This window comes from Protopterus annectens, chromosome 6.part0 (genome assembly GCF_019279795.1).
Source record: "Protopterus annectens isolate FY-2018-M chromosome 6.part0, PAN1.0, whole genome shotgun sequence".
Lineage (NCBI taxonomy): Eukaryota > Metazoa > Chordata > Ceratodontiformes > Protopteridae > Protopterus > Protopterus annectens.
In genome coordinates this window covers 1932860532-1932878953 of record NC_056737.1, presented here as the reverse complement: position 1 = coordinate 1932878953, position 18422 = coordinate 1932860532, and the positions used below count along the sequence as shown (strand labels likewise).

Below are 18422 nucleotides of genomic sequence, written 5' to 3'. Positions count from 1 at the left end.
ATCAAACTTCTGATTTTTGGGGTTTTATTGACCTTCTGCCGTCTATTTCTTTCATTGATCTTAATATGTCTATCTATATCTATTAAGTCAAGCAACTCTTCTCTTAGCTCAATTTCTTCTAGACTGAGGGCACATTTTTTTGTTTTCCATTTCCTGTGGGCATTCTATAGAAAGTTCTACTACATCTTCCTGTGGCACATTCTCTTCAATTTCATCCTGTGCCACCTCTCTGTCATATGAGAACTCACTGGCCTATAACTCCTCAGCATTAACTGTGTCAGAGTTTCCACAGTTTCCTGTTCCTTCCCTTACTGTCCAGCTTCAAGTTGATGTTTATACTGGTGTTCTGTGGAAGCCTCCAAAATATCTTCATATGGCACCTGGCCAATTGCTTCTCATTCCACTGATTTCCCTTTAATTTGGAGTTCCATTGCTCTGTCCTGTTGTGGTGCTTTCTGAATTAGATTTTCTATACTGAATCCTTCACTTTGAACTTCGTGACCTTAGTTTCTATTTCTTTAATTTCTCCATTACTGATCTCCTTTTCTACTTTTCCTCTTTGTCTTCTTATTTTTTGTATTGTAAAGTTTTCCATGTCTGGATTCTTTTCCCTGTATTTCTCTTCAAACATCTTTGGTGCGCTCTTTTTGTATTGGTTAGTTTTGCTTTCTCCTTTGCATAGATTTTACACCATATTAAATCTCTTTTTCTTTCCCATGTCCATATTTCTTCTACAGATGTCTCCTGATCTTCCTGTTTCTCCTTACTTTGGGGACTCAATCCATCATGCTGTGATGTAACTTGTGTTAGACCTTCTACATCAAATCCTTCACTTTGCAGGCATTCCATAACTTCAACTTCCATTTTTTTAACTTCTACTTTACTAATCTTCTTTTCTACATTCTCTCTTTGTGATATTATTTTCTTTAATGTGAAACTTTCCATATCTGGACACCTTTGCCTGTATTTCTCTTTGAATATCTTTGGAGCTGTCTTCTTTATGTTGATTAATTTGGCTTTCACCTTTGCATAAATATTGCACCATATCAAATCTCTCTTTCTTCCCCATGTCGATATTTCCTTTTCATGCTTTTCAAAAGTATCTAGGTTTTGTTGTTTACATTAAGTACTTCTTCAAATGCTTCTTTTTCCAAACAGATCGACGTTTCTTGATCTATATACTGTTTTCAAAAATCTGTTGTATTAATGAGCCCAAATTTTTATTTGAAGCTTCTGACAATTTTTCTTGCAGAAGTATTTTTCTTTCCTCTAACTTATCTCTTAATCTTTTTTGTATATCTTGTGTCTGAAAATTCTGTTTTTTTGCATAATAGTAACAATACATAATTTCTTTCTTATCCTCAATAGTCCACTGTATGATCTTTATGGCTCTTCTTTGGCCTATCAGTTTTTGTGATTTCTGTGGACTGCTACTTCCTTCTACAAGAGGGGATCCATCCTTCCCCTGGGCCTGGCCTTGCCCCATTATAGGAATGTTTCCGTACTTTGAATTCCTCATTTTGATCTTCTTCATGGGGCCAGAATAAGTTACCAAAGACACATCTGTACATTAAAATAAGAAATGAGAGTACCAAGTTGATTATTTTATGCTATTCAACATTTTTCTGACATACTGAAGAAACAAGACAGAGAGTTTGACAAAGAATAGTACCGAATAGATATCTATACAACTATTTACATACAAGTTCTCCTATAAAGTGCAACAAGCAGAACTGTGCACCTCTGAGTAGCAAGGAGTGCTGTAACACTGCATAGAGAGAGTTACTAGTAGCTTGCATTGATACCGACAGCTCCAAAACATTTGCACTTTGCTTGCTTTTGTAGGCAGGGTTTGAGCTGTTAGGAGAAGGATGCAGTGATTAGTAGTTCGTGTAAAGGAGTAGACATCTTGTAATGACAAAGATAGGCTAGTACCCTCTGGACAGGAGATCATTAGCAGTAATACCAGGCATGAGTTCACTGTTACACATCCAATTAATATTCTTTGTTTGTAAGGCTTTCAGGGAGGTACCAGGCACTCCAAACTAATCATAAATCCTTCTGCTACCATTTTTCTGACTAGATAAAGTAATCATTGAAAACCTGTCTGATAAGTGCAATAAATTAATTGCATTGCAATCTGCTACCAAAAATGTACATTCTATTAAGGGCATGCAACACTTAAAACATTAGCTAGTTTATTATACCCAGCTCACTCGATGTATACTATTTCCTGACAACCTTCAGATTGAAGTCTGCCCTTACGCCATTTATTGCCAGAGTATTAACACTAGGCACACTGAGGCAGTCCACAAACTGTCTTGTGTTTACTGGCAACCCTTAACTTTTGCCTCACTCTGATTCTGCATGTCAGCAGTACAGATACCTGCTAAATCTGGAGTCTAACCATTCATCAGAAGGTATTGTCACTACCCACCAGATTGTTAGCTCCCACATTTACCTCATTCACCATGCCACTCACCAAAAAATAAGAGTTCCTATGCTGAGATGCTTAAGGAATTTGTTGCCAAACCTCAGAGGCCTACAAGGCAGACCCCTAACACACAGTTCCTTCAGCAGCACAAGGACACTTCAACACCTGCACATACAACTACCACAAACACTACTAACAGGGGTCAGTAACCTGTCATCTCTGGTCCCCTAAGGTCCAACCACTATACATGAAAATGTCCTATTCATAGGTGACTATAGTGAGACACATATATGCAGTACTCACTAGGTTGAGCAAGAAAAGGGTGACAATGAGCTCAGGTGATAGGATACAATGGGTTACTGGGGAACTTAAGTCCCTATACCTCAAGTGATTATATGACAGGGTCATTGTGGGCTTGAAGAACTTGAGGCACACATTCCTGGATTATATGAGGAGAAACACAGTGGAGTTCTCTGGATATGAACCAAGGCTGATATGCAACTAGTCTTAAGTAACATCCTACCTTCATTAAGAAAGATGCCACAATATAAACAAAAATTATTTTATAATTATTATAATAATTTTAATAACTGGTTGAGTTTTGATGTCATTCCAAAGGTGGTCCAACATGTGTATGCTTGGAGAGAGATGGCCAACAGTCCTCATGCTTCACAAGATAAGCCCTGCACCTCTCACCTTGGGATTTTTGTATATTGTCAAATAATTTCTGCACCCTTATTTCACCATTTTAGGCAACATCAGTTTACTATATCCACCAACCTAGTTAAACCAAATCTGGATAATTTAAAGGTATACTCCTAAGTTCTAGAATCCTCAACAAACAATTGCTCTCCCTAGAAGTATTCCTGTGACTGGAAAGTGTTGAATTACTGTCATCACCGAAACATGGCTCTAGTACATAGATAGCACATGAAATTCAATGCCTACTGTTCATTCAGACAGACCATTAAAAGAATCGCTGCTGCTCTGCTGATGTTGTGCCTATATTCCTCTGCAGTTTTATCACATTTGGACTTAGATGATATGTTAATGACCCTGAACTCCCCCGCATCCTAGTAACTATCAATAAGATTCCATACACATATTCTGGATAACTACAGAACCCCTTCAATGACATCCAATACCCATGAGGCATTTAATCTCTGGCACCTTGGCAAAAAGAGTAGGTCTTTTTCATAGTCAAACAAAAATACATTTGCAGGACATTACCATGTACAGACCATGCTAAGTGGTTGGAAAGGGGTGAGGTTACCTGGGACTATGAGGATCGTATTGTTAGGTCTAACCATAAAGCAGTCTGCTTTGAAATAAAACTGAAATCAGATCCCTTCCACCCAAGGTACCTTTACAAATTTCTTTAAGACAAACTACCTATTGATAAGTGATGCACTGGCAAGCTTCAAATCTCCACCAAACCCAGTTAACTCCACTGACTACACAGAAATGTACACTACCGCTTTACAACAGTATGCAAACAGCTGTACAGATGCAGCTGTACCCCTTAGAAACAAGTGCAGAGCAAACCCCAGAAACAAACCCACATGGTAGAGCCAGGGTCTATATTATGATATCGCACACTCAGAAGAGCGAACGACACATAATCGATCCCATGTAAGCGAAAGCTTACAATGTCGAAACCTCAGAACAGCGATTTTTTCCAAGGGAAAAAAAATCGCTACTCCAAAACAAAAAAAAAAATAACTGTAAAACATTACATAATGTGGGGGGCTTTGCCACCCACACCCTCGATGCCCCGACGTGGGGGCTATGCCCCCTACATAAATATACCAAATCGGAGATCGCACTACAGTGCCAAAAAGGCAAAGTAGCGAAAGCGGGCAAACAAATTCTTTCCCAGGGAAAGAATTTGCTGAAAAGCCACTTCGCTATTTTGCCTTTTTGCGCTTTTCAGTTCGTCAAAGAAGCATTCAACAACCTGCATCTGCGACAGCATAAAAGGGAGCCATGGAGCCATAATATCAGCAAGCTTTATAATAAAAGGAAAATAATTTTGACAAAAAATAAGAACAGCAATCCCCAGAATGTTAGATTCCTTGTCACTGAAATAAACAACTCAGGAGCTTAATAAAATCAATTAAAGCCAAGTCTGAGGTTAAATAGCTATCCAAGCCAATGACAATCACAAGACATTTTATATTATGCTCATAAACTCAAAAGCACAATATAGCAATGCCCTGAGCTGATTGTGAATGATGAAGCTACATTGAAGCTAAAGATATAGCTAACCTGCTGGCCAATAAATTTGGATCTAACTTAACACTTCTATCCCCTCCCTTTGTCCCACAAGGTATACCTGAAACTGGCTCACCTACAGCTATCACACAAGACCAAGTCCTAAAAATTCTATCAAAAACTGAAAATACTGCATAGATGGGTCTTGCTAATATACCTGGATGCATCTTAAAAGCATGATTTAGCCACACCCCTAACAACACTGTTCAGTCTTAGCCTCCATACAGGTTTTGTACCAAGTGAATGGAGAACGCCTAAAGGTCATTCTCCTGCATAAGGGAGGGCCTAAATTGCAATTATATGCAAGACTTGGAGAGGTGTGGAACTATGGGTAACTAGCTTTTCATTAAAAAGGAAATTGAATTATTTAAGTTGCACTTAGTAGTGACCAGTGTTGTGAAACTTCATTGCACTTTTATGTCTTTTCCATGTTTTAGCCAAAAAAGTTATCTGTTTGTATTTTTTAGTGTGTTCTAGGACTGTAGTCCTGTATTTTAATTTGCAGTTGTGAGAAGATTGTATTTCAACATTATTATACACTACTATTTCTATAAGTAGAATTACTTGTAAAAGCTATCTGTATTTTAAACCCTACTGGGATATAGTTTTGTAGTTTAATTCGCAGTTGTGGCAGGACTGTGAATTACTATAATATTTGAGTCTTAGTCATATATTATTGCATTTGTTCCAAAACAGTGTTATTGGTGCATTTCTGCATGGTCTGGTGCCTTAAACTGTAGCAAAGGTTCAATAGTGAGAGAACTGTCCCTGCTTCAGTTTGTGCTTCAGAGCTTGTACAGTCTGTTTATCATTTACCTGCTTAAAGTTGCATTTTGCATCTGCCCTATGTCCACGAACAGATTAAGCTAAAGTTTCTGAAAAAGCTCCAATAATGGATTTATTTGATTGGATATCTCTGCAGCTAGCTTGCTTGAACCTTGAAAATGTTTCAGTGATTTTATAAGATTTTGTCTGTCACCTCCACCCTTTATAGTAATCTGACTTTCAAAGTCCCTCCCTCCCCTTTTCCGTTGCTATTATCTGTTCTATAAGCTTTTTATGCACTCTTCTCACCCATTGTTTTCCATAGATCCATGACAATGACTGACCACCCAGCAAATCCGTAAAGCTCTTAAGTAAACCTTCATTACATATTATCACCTGCTTGTTCTCCTACAACTCAGCAAAGCTTGGAGTCCTAGCGTGCATTCCAGAAGTGTTTTACATGTATCCAGTGCCATCCAAGATAAGTTAAGTACCTTTGATTACTAGATCACACTTCTTAAGTTACATTGAGTGATCGCTACTGTTTCCTGCTCTTACGTGTGTATTTCACTGCATTCTTTCTAAAAAAAAATGATCTCCTCTCACTGTTACTGCTGTAAGATTGTCTTGAAATCACCTTCAGCAAGGGATTTCCAGATAGCTGTTTAATTGGTCTGTGTTAGCATCGCACTCGTGAGTTGCTTCTAATGTGTTTTTATATTAGGAAGACTGGGTTTATTTGTCTTATGGCAGAAGGTGTTTCCTGATCTATCTGAGATCAGAAATACCAAATGACTTGTAGTGTAGTGATTTAGTGGCCAAAGGGCTTATCAGTTAGTTTTATGTTTTTCTTTCTGGGCTGCTATAAATGTTGTGTATTTGCATGGGATAGCACTGTCCTGTACAGTAGCAAACACCTAGAAAGCAAAGTTTCTCTGTAGAACAGTCCATAATACTGTACCCTGTAAAGCAGCAATACAGAGCAAATACCTTGCACACTGACAAGCTTAGAGCGGCTAGTTTATTTATTTTATTTATTTATTTCCAGTTTGATGACCAGGGAAGTCCACTGGGCCAAGCAGGCTGTTGAAACTATACACACAACACCCACCCCACATAGCACATAGACTAATATATAGTGAGGCAAGTAAATGCAAGTTTTCCTGAACTACAAAGATCACTGAGAATGCCTGTTGTCAAAGCTATGCCTCAGCAAGCCAAAGACAGAAAAAAACAACACCTAACACCACATATACTGTCAATATCAGTGCAGCTCCAAACACTAAGCCCCTAAAGCAAGCAAACAAACCTCGCAGGTCTCTCATCATAGGGTACTCCATTGTAAGATATACTGATGCCCTCTAACCAGGCCAAACAAGGAGAAGATGACTGTTAGCTGCTTTTCTGGAAACAGGATTCAGTAAATCACACACCCATTCAAGTCATTATGCCACAGATACCAATTCTGTGTTGGAGAAAATGACCTGAGATGTACCTGTCTGGACTATACGAAGAGAGACATTATGGAGCTTTCAGACCATATATATATATATATATATATATATATAGTTGGCACAGTGGTTAAGGTGTTTACCTTAGAGACACAAGGTGTGGGGTTTGATTCTGACATGGGGTAATTGGCTAGATTTAAAATGGCTCACAAGTGCAGTTAGCTTAGTACTATAGATATATAGCTAGACACAGATATACTAATCAAAATAAATCAATCCACAAAAATTAAAACAAGGTTACCCCTAGCTACCACATAGGTGACAATCCACTGAGCACAGAAAAAGTAATCAGGGATCTGGGGACCCAAGTTGACAGTAGTCTTTCGTTTGACACTCATGTTGCTAAAGTAGTTAGGAAAACCTTCTATATCGCCCACCTGATCATGAAGGGATTCACATCTAGATCAAGGGAGGTCATCGTCCCCCTGTACTCATCACTCATTAGACCTATGATTGAGTACAATGCCCCGTTCGGAATGTATCTGACCAGACACCTGATGCAGCTTGAAAGGCCCCAAAAGTTCCTCACCAAAAGGATAAAGGGTCTCAAAAATATGTCTTATGCTGCCCGACTGAAAGAACTCCAGCTTTATTCAGTCTCATACCGCTTGCTCAGAGGTGACCTGTGCCTGACATATAAGGCCATGTCAAACCCAGATTTGATGAATATGCTTCACCTCAAAAATCTAGATCCCTCAGAACCACAAGGGCGGAGACTTAAACCTTGACACGGTTATAAATAGAACGTGCTGGAGGGACAGATTCATCACCCAGAGACTCCCTATGCTGTGGAACAAAATCCCGGTACATGTGAGGCAGAGCACCTCGCTGGCCTTGTTCAAGAGGAATCTTGACCAATGGATGGGAGATCGCAGATATACCCCAGGGATTACTTCAGTGTCACTGCTTGACAGAGGCACAGAAAAATGATAGGCATAGTTTTTATTCAAACTAAAGGGGTGGCAAAAGCCACATAACTATGGGCTAGGCTTATAAATGCCCTTGGGCAGATAGCCTAGTATGAACCTATGAACCTATGAACCTATGTGTCTCACTCTACTATGAGCCTGGCACTGAGCAGCATATTACCATCACTGAGCATGATGCCACAATATAAGCAAAACAATGACTGATTTCAACAACTGGATGTCTTTCTGGTGTCATTCTAAGGGGATCTTTTACTTGTTAGCTTGGGAGGACATGATTAACAGACCACATTGCTTTGCCAAGGATGGTCTGCACCTTTCTACTCTAGGCTTTTGAATACTGGCCAAAACGCTACCCAACATCATAGTACTTTTTTAGGCAATGCCAAATTGACTGACCTACATGCATAGCAAAATCAACTCAAAAAAACTCAAAGTGTTGCTGCTCAATGCCAGGAGCCTAAAAAAAAAATAAAATTATACTCCACCCAAACACTCTTCACACTCAAGAATATAGACCTCTGTGCAGTTACTGAGACATGCTTTAAAGCAGTAGAGAGTACTCTGGCAGTGCAAGGTTTCAGTGCCTTCCACGCTTTTAGACCAGTAGCTGCACAGACAAGAGCTAAAGGTGGAGGTTTATCAATATACATCAGTAACAAGCATATCTCTACGGTAGTCAAACAGGATGATGTACTGGACTTCCTCCATGTGCAGATCACCACAGACAAAATCCCATCCCATATCCTAGCCAGCTATACATCACTCTCCGCGCCCCAAGAAGCTCACAATGCATACTTAGACCTTCAGCAAACACGTGGCATCCAACCTAACACCCTATTCATGGGAAACATTAATTACCCCTCTACAGACTGGGAATCCCACATAGTCTCAAATCTGGACTCCATAAATACTAACACCCTTGACTAATTAGTGAATACAACCACTAAAGGCTCCAACTTACTAGATGTCGTGTTCGCAAAAATGGGACAATGCTGCATCCCCCCACCCCAAATGTCTTGTTCTCCCTTATAAGGTCTAATCATAAAGCTGTCAAAATCAACTCTGTAATCCCATTAAAACCAATAATAGTTAGGAACTGTTCCAAGGCAAATTACTCATTATTAAGTGATAACTTGTCAAAATTCATTACCCGTCCAAACCCCAAGAACACAGCAGTCTATGCTGAATTACTCTCATAAACTGTGTACAACCATGTCAACGGTGGCACAGAGGCTGCAGAACCTATGAGCATTAAGTCCAGGACAAGCCCCAGAAACAACCTGCCCTGGTGGCATCTCAAATTAAACAGGATATACAACAAAATGAAAAGAATTATGGCAAAAAGCAGGAAGAGTAATTCCCATAAATATAAAGAACTCTTTCATTAAACTAAATAGGCAACTAAGAGGGTTAATTAAGTCAACTTTGAGGTTGAAATAGCCTCCCAGGTGAAAGATAATCATAAGGCCTTCCTCAGCTATATCAGAAACCTCAACAGCAGCACACAGCAATATGCTGAACAGTTGGTTAATGGTGCCACTTTCATGGAGCCTGGCGATATAGTAAACCTGTCAGAGGACAAATTAATTTTCAGCTTTACTCCCCTCACCTGCAACCCCCACCCCCAAAATAACCCCTCCAAGTATAGCTAGGAAACATGTACTGCCTGCACTCGCTAAAACCAAGAACACAGACTCAATGGCCCCCGATACCATCCAAGGATGCCTCCTGAACAGTCTAACATATGACTTATCAGGACTCCTGAAGGCACTATTTAGCTATATTCTTAAAGCAGGTTTTGTGTCACATGAATGGAGGACTGCAAATGTCATCCCCTTCATAAAGGAGGACCTTCAACAGATCCTGGAAACTACAGTCCCATTAGTATGACTAATCTTCTTTGTAAGGCCATGGAAATAATTATCATGGAAATTATCAACAAGGACTTAGGGGGAATACCTGGGGCAAAGGAAAAGAGGAGTACTTATATTAATTGCAAGAAGAGCTCCAACAGTGATAGAAGAAGATAAAAAAGATAACGGCAGATTTGTAGTCCTAAGCGGCTACTGGCAAAGGAGAAGGATTACACTGGCATGTATTTACATTCTATCTAAAACTTCTATGAGAAATAATCAGTCTTTAGTGAGGAATATTAATTATAGGTGGGGACTGGAATTTGATTTGCAGCAGTGAAGATGTGTCTGGGGGACCCAGAAGGGAGAATATAACAAAGGATGGTAGATTTTTGAAGAAATTTATGAAAATATTTGGCATAGAAGATGTGTATTCAGTAAAAGTAGTTTGGAGTGAATTTACATGTTATTCCCCAAGATATAAAAACTGCACTAGGCTAGACAGAATTTATAGTTCACAGGAACATGTGCATTTAATTAAAGATCTTGATACTCACCCAATAACTATTTCAGATCATGCTCCAGTAATAGCTAAAATAAAAGCACAGGGTAATGAAATAAAAATGAGACATTGGCGCTTTCCCACCTATCTGTTGAAAACAGACGAATTTAAGGAATAGGTACTGGAGATTATTCAGGAGCTGTTAGACAAGATAGAAATTTCCTATGAAAATATAGACAGGGAGTGGGATAAAATTAAGGTGGTGTTTTAAAATAGGGTGGAAATAAAAGAAAGGGAGCTATGGTTAAGAAGTAACAAGAATTATTTAGAGGGACTGACAAATGTTATAGTGCAAAATACAGGGATTTCATGGAAAAGAAGATGATCAACTGCAGAATGCTAGACAGAAAATAAGGGATTACCCCAATAATATGCACAAGTTTAGAAAGGTTGCTATTAAGCAACTGTTTTTGGATAATAACATTAGAGCACAAAAAATGTTTAGCACAATGACTCAAGCAACAGAAAGTAGAAAGGGCTGTCACCAGACTTAGGGAGCCTGAAACAAGGAAGGTAACAAGACATCCTGTAGAGGTATTAGACATATTTTGGAAATTCTATGAAAGTCTCTATAAAGCAGAGAAATATGAAAATCAAGAAAGACACAAATGGAAATGTTTATGGAAGAACTAAATATGCCTAGGTTAGAAGTAGATGAGGCTCAGTTACTAATGGTTAGGATAGGAGGAGATGAGATAAAAATTGTGATGTATAACCAATCTACAGGAAAGTCCCCAGAAATAGATGGTATTTCTGTGGAAGCTAGGAGGAAAAAAATTGATAAATATCTGGAAGTTTTTGTCTAACAGTATTTTAAGAGGAGGAGAAGTACCAACATCCTGGAAGAAAGCGGTAGTAGCTGTAATACCTAAAGAGGGTAAAGATCCATCCAGCTTCATATAGGCCCATTTTAATATTAAACCATGATTATAAAGTGTTCATGTCTATAATGGCTAAAAGAATGGCAAAAGTAATGCAAAAACTGATAGACAGGAACAATGTGGTTTTGTGGAGGGAAGGCAAACATTTGACAACATTAACAGAACACTGATGATCCAGAGGGAAACAGAATGTAAGAAAATACCATTGTTGTTGATGGGTCTTGATGCAGATAAAGCATCTGACAGACTAAGCTTGGGCTTTATGACCAGGGCAATGGAAGCATTTGCATTTCCTGAAAAAATATTATAAGGTTGACTAGAAGGATATATGAGGGATCGGAGGGAAAAGTTAAACTGGGTGTGGTCGTCTCTGATAATTTCTGCTTGAGCAATGGAAACAGGCAGGGGTGTCCTCTTTCCCCTTTATTATTTGCATTATATTTAGAACCATTGGGAAAGAAAATAAGGGACTCAGAAATTCAATGATAAAATCGGTGTGCTAGCCAAGAAAAGCTAGCTTTAAAGCCAAAAGTTATTGGGGGAGGGGGGTACAAAACCAGGGACACATTTTAAAAATTGCTTGTATATCCTTAGATAGTTGTTAGAATAAAATGTTTTGTGTTACCATGCATTTCCTGAAAGATAAGACTGAAAATTAAATGTCATTATTTAGTGAATTGAGTTCTCACTGATTTGCAAGAAAACCAGAAATTTTAAGAGGAGCAGACCAAAAGTATAAGCCAAACATTTCCAAGCCAGGACAGTTCCTTGAATAGTTAGAGAATTCAGGCTGTTGTTTCCTGTACACAAGGTACAGGGTTTGAGCCTGAGTAACACCTAAGTGGGGTATTATACACACACTCACACACACACACACACACACACGGTTTGAGCCTGAGTAACACCTAACTGGAGCATTTTACACACACTCACACACCTTGCAGGGTTTGAGCCTGAGTAAGCCTGAGTAACACCTAACTGGGGCATTTTACGCACACACACGCACACATGCACACACACACACACACACACACACACACACACACACACACACACCTTGAAGCTGCATATATCTCCTTACTTGTTAGTGTTTCAATGTCATGTACGTCAACGACTGGAAAAGTGCTGCCTATGGCGGACCGCCCCTCATGCCCCCTCCTAGCTACGCCACTTTTTGTAGGACATTATCCTGTATGTAGCCTGCTCAGTGGGTTGGCAAGGGATGAGGTTAATTGGGACAAGGAGGATACTCATACAGACTACTAATAGGCCAGCTTATCAGAGAAAATAGATGAAACAACAAAAAGACACAATGCAGGAAAGATCAAATTACACTGGAGCAAAAAAAATTGTCTTCTAGGGACCCCAAAAATCTGGCAGTCATTTTTCCACTTGCTTCACCAAGACCTGGATTTAGACAGAACTGTAATTAAGAATCCATACCAGCATTAGACGGCTCATATCTGGCAATAATATCCATGGCATAATCTTCTGTATTCTCTTGTTCTAGCTGTTTTTGTTGCAAGAAGTCAACAAATTCCATTAAGCTCATCCTGTTTCCATCCTTTGAAAATTCATTAAAGATTTTCAGGACATCTTCTCTCTGAGTAAGCATTTTGTAAAACAAGACAAACTCATCATCTTCAAGTGTCCCTGACCGGGACTTATCTGCCATCTATAATGAGAAAAATGAATGGAAATATCAAAAATTACCACTCTGAAACAAATTCAGGATGATAAAAGGCGATACTTCAGTACTGGATATTTATGAATGCAGATCAAATTATTTAATCTGTTACAACAAGACTGGCTTATGTTATGTTTCAAAAATTGTCAGAAAAAAAAGTTTTACAGATAGTAGCTTAGAGTAAAGGCTCTAACTTTTGACAACTGGCATTTTCATCACTTGCATGAATAACATTTCCAAAACTTTCATCTAATTATAATTACTATATGCCATTCTGGTCATAATTTTGCCACCTTCATGTATTATTGTTTGTAATTTATAATTACAGCTATATTGAGCTAGGCATGCTTGAATATAAATGAATAGTTCATAGGCTGATAGTTAAATGACAAGTTTAGGACCTCAAATCAGTGAAAAGCTTGAAAGCTATTTCACTATGATTATACAATTCACCCAGCTGACCATTCCGGCCAGTGTAAGATAGAGTAGAAAAGGGTTAAGGCTGAGTTGCTACTGAACTTTATCATATGGTCCATGTTTAGTTCCTTCTCTCTGCATTTACAATCTGTGTGACTCTAATCAAATCAATTAACCAGACAAGACCAGGATTCCAAGATAACATAGCTTTATCCATTTGTAGACAAGGAGATGAAACATCCACTCATAACTTTTTGCATACCATATGCAGTGTGAAGTCGGGATAGCATAAGTCATCTAAAGAATTAAGGAAAGAATAGATTTAAAATGCTGAGCTCTTTCTATCACTACCAATGGGGCTGGGTGTGGAATAAATAATGATCTAAATGATGCCACTGTAGATGTGTATAATTTAGATATTGTTTGAATTATTAAGCAAATTTGCTTTCTTGGTAGAGTTACCTCCTTAAACTGCATAATATTACTTCTACATTTAATTTACCAGTTCCTTGTCAGTAGAGCTCAACTTTGTATAGCTTAGCCTTCATTACTGATTAGCAGTGAGGTACTATATACTTTAGATGTATCTGTCTGTTGACTTGATCATTGTAGCTTTGGGAGACTTTGTGGTACTGTGTAATTGTAAGAACAGTTCATCTTTCCAAAAAGTAATCTTACTTCTCTGAAAGTCGACACTAAACACACCACATACAGGACAAGCATCATTTAATAATTAATTTGTTTTATGACTAAACATATTTTTGCTTGTCTTTCTTTCTTACATTTCTGTCACAGTCTGTTACATCATGATTTCTAGCAGTGGCAGACAGAGTGGTGCTAGCAGCAGAGAGACAAAAAGAGTGACTGCTTACCTGATTTAAATATATTTTACTGCTATTACCTTTGTGACTGTCCTTTCTCACCGAAAAGCGAGTTATATCTGCTCTTTGCCTGTTTAAAGCTTGTTATACATTTAATTTATACCTGCACTTTAAAAAGTTTGTCTTGTTGTTGAATTTATCTGTTGAGGCTACACACTCAAGTGCGCTAGCCTGTGTTAAATATTTACTGCATTTTCTGCTGTTTGTCTTGCAAAAAAAGAAAAAAACAAAAAAAAATCCTTGTTTCCCGCCTTTCTTGACCTAGAATAGTCCCGAATACAGGCTTTGCTGTATTCTGGACTTTTGGATAATTCCTGTGTTGCCCATTTCTTTACTTGGATAGAAGGAAGCTTCTTTGTTCACCAGTGGGAGTGGGGAGCTTTGAGCAGCCTATCTGTTCCTAGAGGAGTGATCCCAGCACAAGAATCTTTGTAGTTTATTGGCCGTTTTGAGCTAATTTCTAGCTCTTTCAAGTCCCCTTGTATAAAACCCACTTTGGCGCAGTTTTTGCGCTTGTTCCTACTCAGCAAAGCTCCTCGTGGTCCTGCAGAGTGGTGCTAGCAGCAGAGAGACAAAAAAGAGCGACTGCTTACCTGATTTAAGTATATTTTACTGCTATTACCTTTGTGACTGTCCTTTCTCGCCGAAAAGTGAGTTATATCTGCTCTTTGCCTGTTTAAAGCTTGTTATACATTTAATTTATACCTGCACTTTAAAAGTTTGTCTTGTTGTTGAATTTACCTGTTGAGGCTACACACTCAAGTGTGCTAGCCTGTGTTAAATATTTACTGCATTTTCTGCTGTTTGTCTTGCAAAAAAAAAAAAAAAAAAATCCTTGTTTCCCACCTTTCCTGACCTAGAATAGTCCCTAATACAGGCTTTGCTGTATTCTGGACTTTTGGATAGTTCCTGTGTTGCCCATTTCCTTACTTGGATAGAAGGAAGTTTCTTTGTTCACCAGTGGGAGTGGGGAGCTTTGAGCAGCCTATCTGTCCCTGGAGTAGTGATCCCAGCACAAGAATCTTTGTAGTTTATTGGCAGTTTTGGGCTCATTTCTAGCTCTTTCAAGTCCCCTTGTATAAAACCCGCTTTGGAGTGGTTTTTGTGCTTGTTCCTACTCAGCAAAGCTCCTTGTGGTCCTGCAGAGTGGTGCTAGCAGCAGAGAGACAAAAAAGAGCGACTGCTTACCTGATTTAAGTATATTTTACTGCTATTACCTTTGCGACTGTCCTTTCTCGCCGAAAAGCGAGTTATATCTGCTCTTTGCCTGTTTAAAGCTTGTTATACATTTAATTTATACCTGCAATTTAAAAAGTTTGTCTTGTTGTTAAATTTACCTGTTGAGGCTACACACTCAAGTGCGCTAGCCTGTTTTGAATATTTACTGCATTTTCTGCTGTTTGTCTTGCAAAAAAAGAAAAAAACAAAAAATATCCTTGTTTCCCGCCTTTCCTAACCTAGAATAGTCCCTAATACAGGCTCTGCTGTATTCTGGACTTTTGGATAGTTCCTGTGTTGCCCATTTCCTTACTTGGATAGAAGGAAGCTTCTTTGTTCACCAGTGGGAGTGGGGAGCTTTGAGCAGCCTATCTGTCCCTGGAGGAGTGATCCCAGCACAAGAATCTTGTAGTTTATTGGCCGTTTTGGGCTAATTTCTAGCTCTTTCAAGTCTCCTTGTATAAAACCTGCTTTGGCGCGGTTTTTGTGCTTGTTCCTACTCAGCAAAGCTCCTCTTGGTCCTGCAGAGTGGTGCTAGCAGCAGAGAAACAAAAAAGAGCGACTGCTTACCTGATTTAAGTATATTTTACTGCTATTACCTTTGCGACTGTCCTTTCTCGCCAAAAAGCGAGTTATATCTGCTCTTTGCCTGTTTAAAGCTTGTTATACATTTAATTTATACATGCACTTTAAAAAGTTTGTCTTGTTGTTGAATTTACCTGTTGAGGCTACACACTCAAGTGTGCTAGCCTGTGTTAAATATTTACTGCATTTTCTGCTGTTTGTCTTGCAAAAAAAGAAAAAAACAAAATAATATCATTGTTTCCTGCCTTTCCTGACCTAGAATAGTCCCTATTACAGGCTTTGCTGTATTCTGGACTTTTGGATAGTTCCTGTGTTGCCCATTTCCTTACTTGGAAAGAAGGAAGCTTCTTTGTTCACCAGTGGGAGTGGGGAGCTTTGAGCAGCCTATCTGTCCCTGGAGGAGTGATCCCAGCACAAGAATCTTGTAGTTTATTGGCCATTTTGGGCTAATTTATAGCTCTTTTAAGTCCCCCTGTATAAAACCCGCTTTGGCGCAGCTTTGCGCAATTTTGCACATAGCGCAGCATCGGGCAGCGCCGCTTAATCGGGCTTAAACCTTTTTCAGCTCCACAAAGTCTACTCTTCACTTTTTCCATTAGAACTGCTCTAACTCTTAAAATAAGGACCCTAATTTCTATCTAAAGCCCTGCACTTGCACTTGCTCATACAAGCAATTTTATATATGTTAGCACTAATAAACCAAAAGCACTACATCCCTAGATACTCCCTTGACACTCGGCCCCTATTGGTCCTTTTCGATCAGTTATAAAGGAGTTACCTATACTTTTCTGGCATGACCAAAGGACAGATGCTGGTTTCCTCTCCAGTCCAGCTGGTGAATCTGGGAATCCTGAGGCAATGTTATAACTGCCTCATGTACACAGACAACCCTCTCCTCGTCCCAACAAGCTCAAATATATGTGAGAGATACAACCATATAGCCAAACTGGAGGCTGAGCTCTCCCAACTCTGTACTGGCCCAGTCAGTCAGGAGGAGAAGGTAACCACACACACCACAAATCCAGTCTCACATAGACCTACCACAACGTCTAACCAAACATATAAACACACCAAAACATATTCGGAGGCTCTAAATAAGAATCTGCCTAAGCAGCAGAGACCTCCAAAGCAGACATCCAAGCACCTGCTACCCCAAAACATGTGTAACACATAATTCACAAAGTCAGTGTGCCAAACAAACACAGCCCTTAAGGCTAAACAACACACCTGATACACTTGTAATAGGTGACTCTATTGTCAGACACACTGACGTCCCACTCACCAGACTGAACAAGGAGAGGGTCACAGTAAGCTGCCTGTCGGGCGCCAGGATCCACCACATAATGCAAGCACTCAGATCACTCCAAAGCAGGTACAAATATAACTCAGTCATTGTCCATGCTGGTGTGAATGACCTGAGACGTACCTCCCTAGACTACATGAAAAGAGACATAGAGGAGCTCTCTGATCATGTAGCCCAGGCCAGTATGACCCTGACCTTGAGTAGCATCTTACCCTCACCAAGAATGATGCCACAGTATAAAGACAAAATGATCGATTTTAACAATTGGCTAAAGTATTGGTGTCATTCTAAGGGGATCCAGTGTCTGTCAGCCTAGGATGACATGCTCGACGAGCCATGTTGCTTCGCTAGGGATGGTTTGAACCTGTCACCCCTGGGCTTTTGGATACTGGCAAAGGCTCTTGTCACCCCCATAGTGCCTTTTTTAGGCAAGGCTTGAAGGACAAACCCACCTCCATAGATAGCACAGGGAAAAAGAAACTAAGGGTAACGCTACTCAATGCCAGAAGTCTAAACCTCAAGATGCATGCACTCAAAGCTTTCCTCAGAATGGAAAATATTGACATCTGTGCAGTAACAGAAACCTGTTTCAAGGCTCCTGAGAGCACACCAGCACTACCAGGCTATACCTCATACCATGCTTTTCGGCCCCAAAACTAGGACCGAACCACAAAAGGAGGGGGAGTATCCATATTCATCAAAGATACTCACACCTCCAGGTTAGTGGCACTGCATGAAGCAGCAGAGACCATCCATGTGCAACTAACAGTGGGCAAAACTGCCTTTCAGTTTATAGCCTGCTACAGACCACCCTCCCAAACTCAGGAACCTCACTCGGCCTTCCTGAAAACACTGGAGAATATGAAGGTCTCTCCAAACACCATTATACTGGGTGATTTCAACTACCCAAACATAGACTGGGAGCATTACTCAAGCCCCAATGCCCTAACCCAAAGGTTCCTTAAATTTATAAACTCAAATGCTATGAAACAACTAGTCACCGCTCCCACAAGAGGGGAAAACATACTGGACCTAATCATCACCAACATGGGGACTCTATGCTCCACACCAGAAGTATACCCCTCATTGGTAAGATTGGACCATAAATTAATCTCACTGGAC

At 39.5% G+C, this 18422-nt stretch overlaps 1 protein-coding gene across 2 annotated transcripts in view; it reads right to left on the bottom strand.

Moving 5' to 3' along the window:
* The window catches only part of PLCD4 (phospholipase C delta 4), a 946362-nt gene that overhangs the window by 529197 nt on the left and 398743 nt on the right, over positions 1-18422 (bottom strand). For both annotated transcript variants that reach the window (XM_044075239.1, XM_044075240.1), the window contains one exon: positions 12653-12884. In XM_044075239.1, the coding sequence (XP_043931174.1) occupies positions 12653-12884 (232 nt within the window). The remainder of the gene's footprint in view (positions 1-12652; positions 12885-18422) is intronic.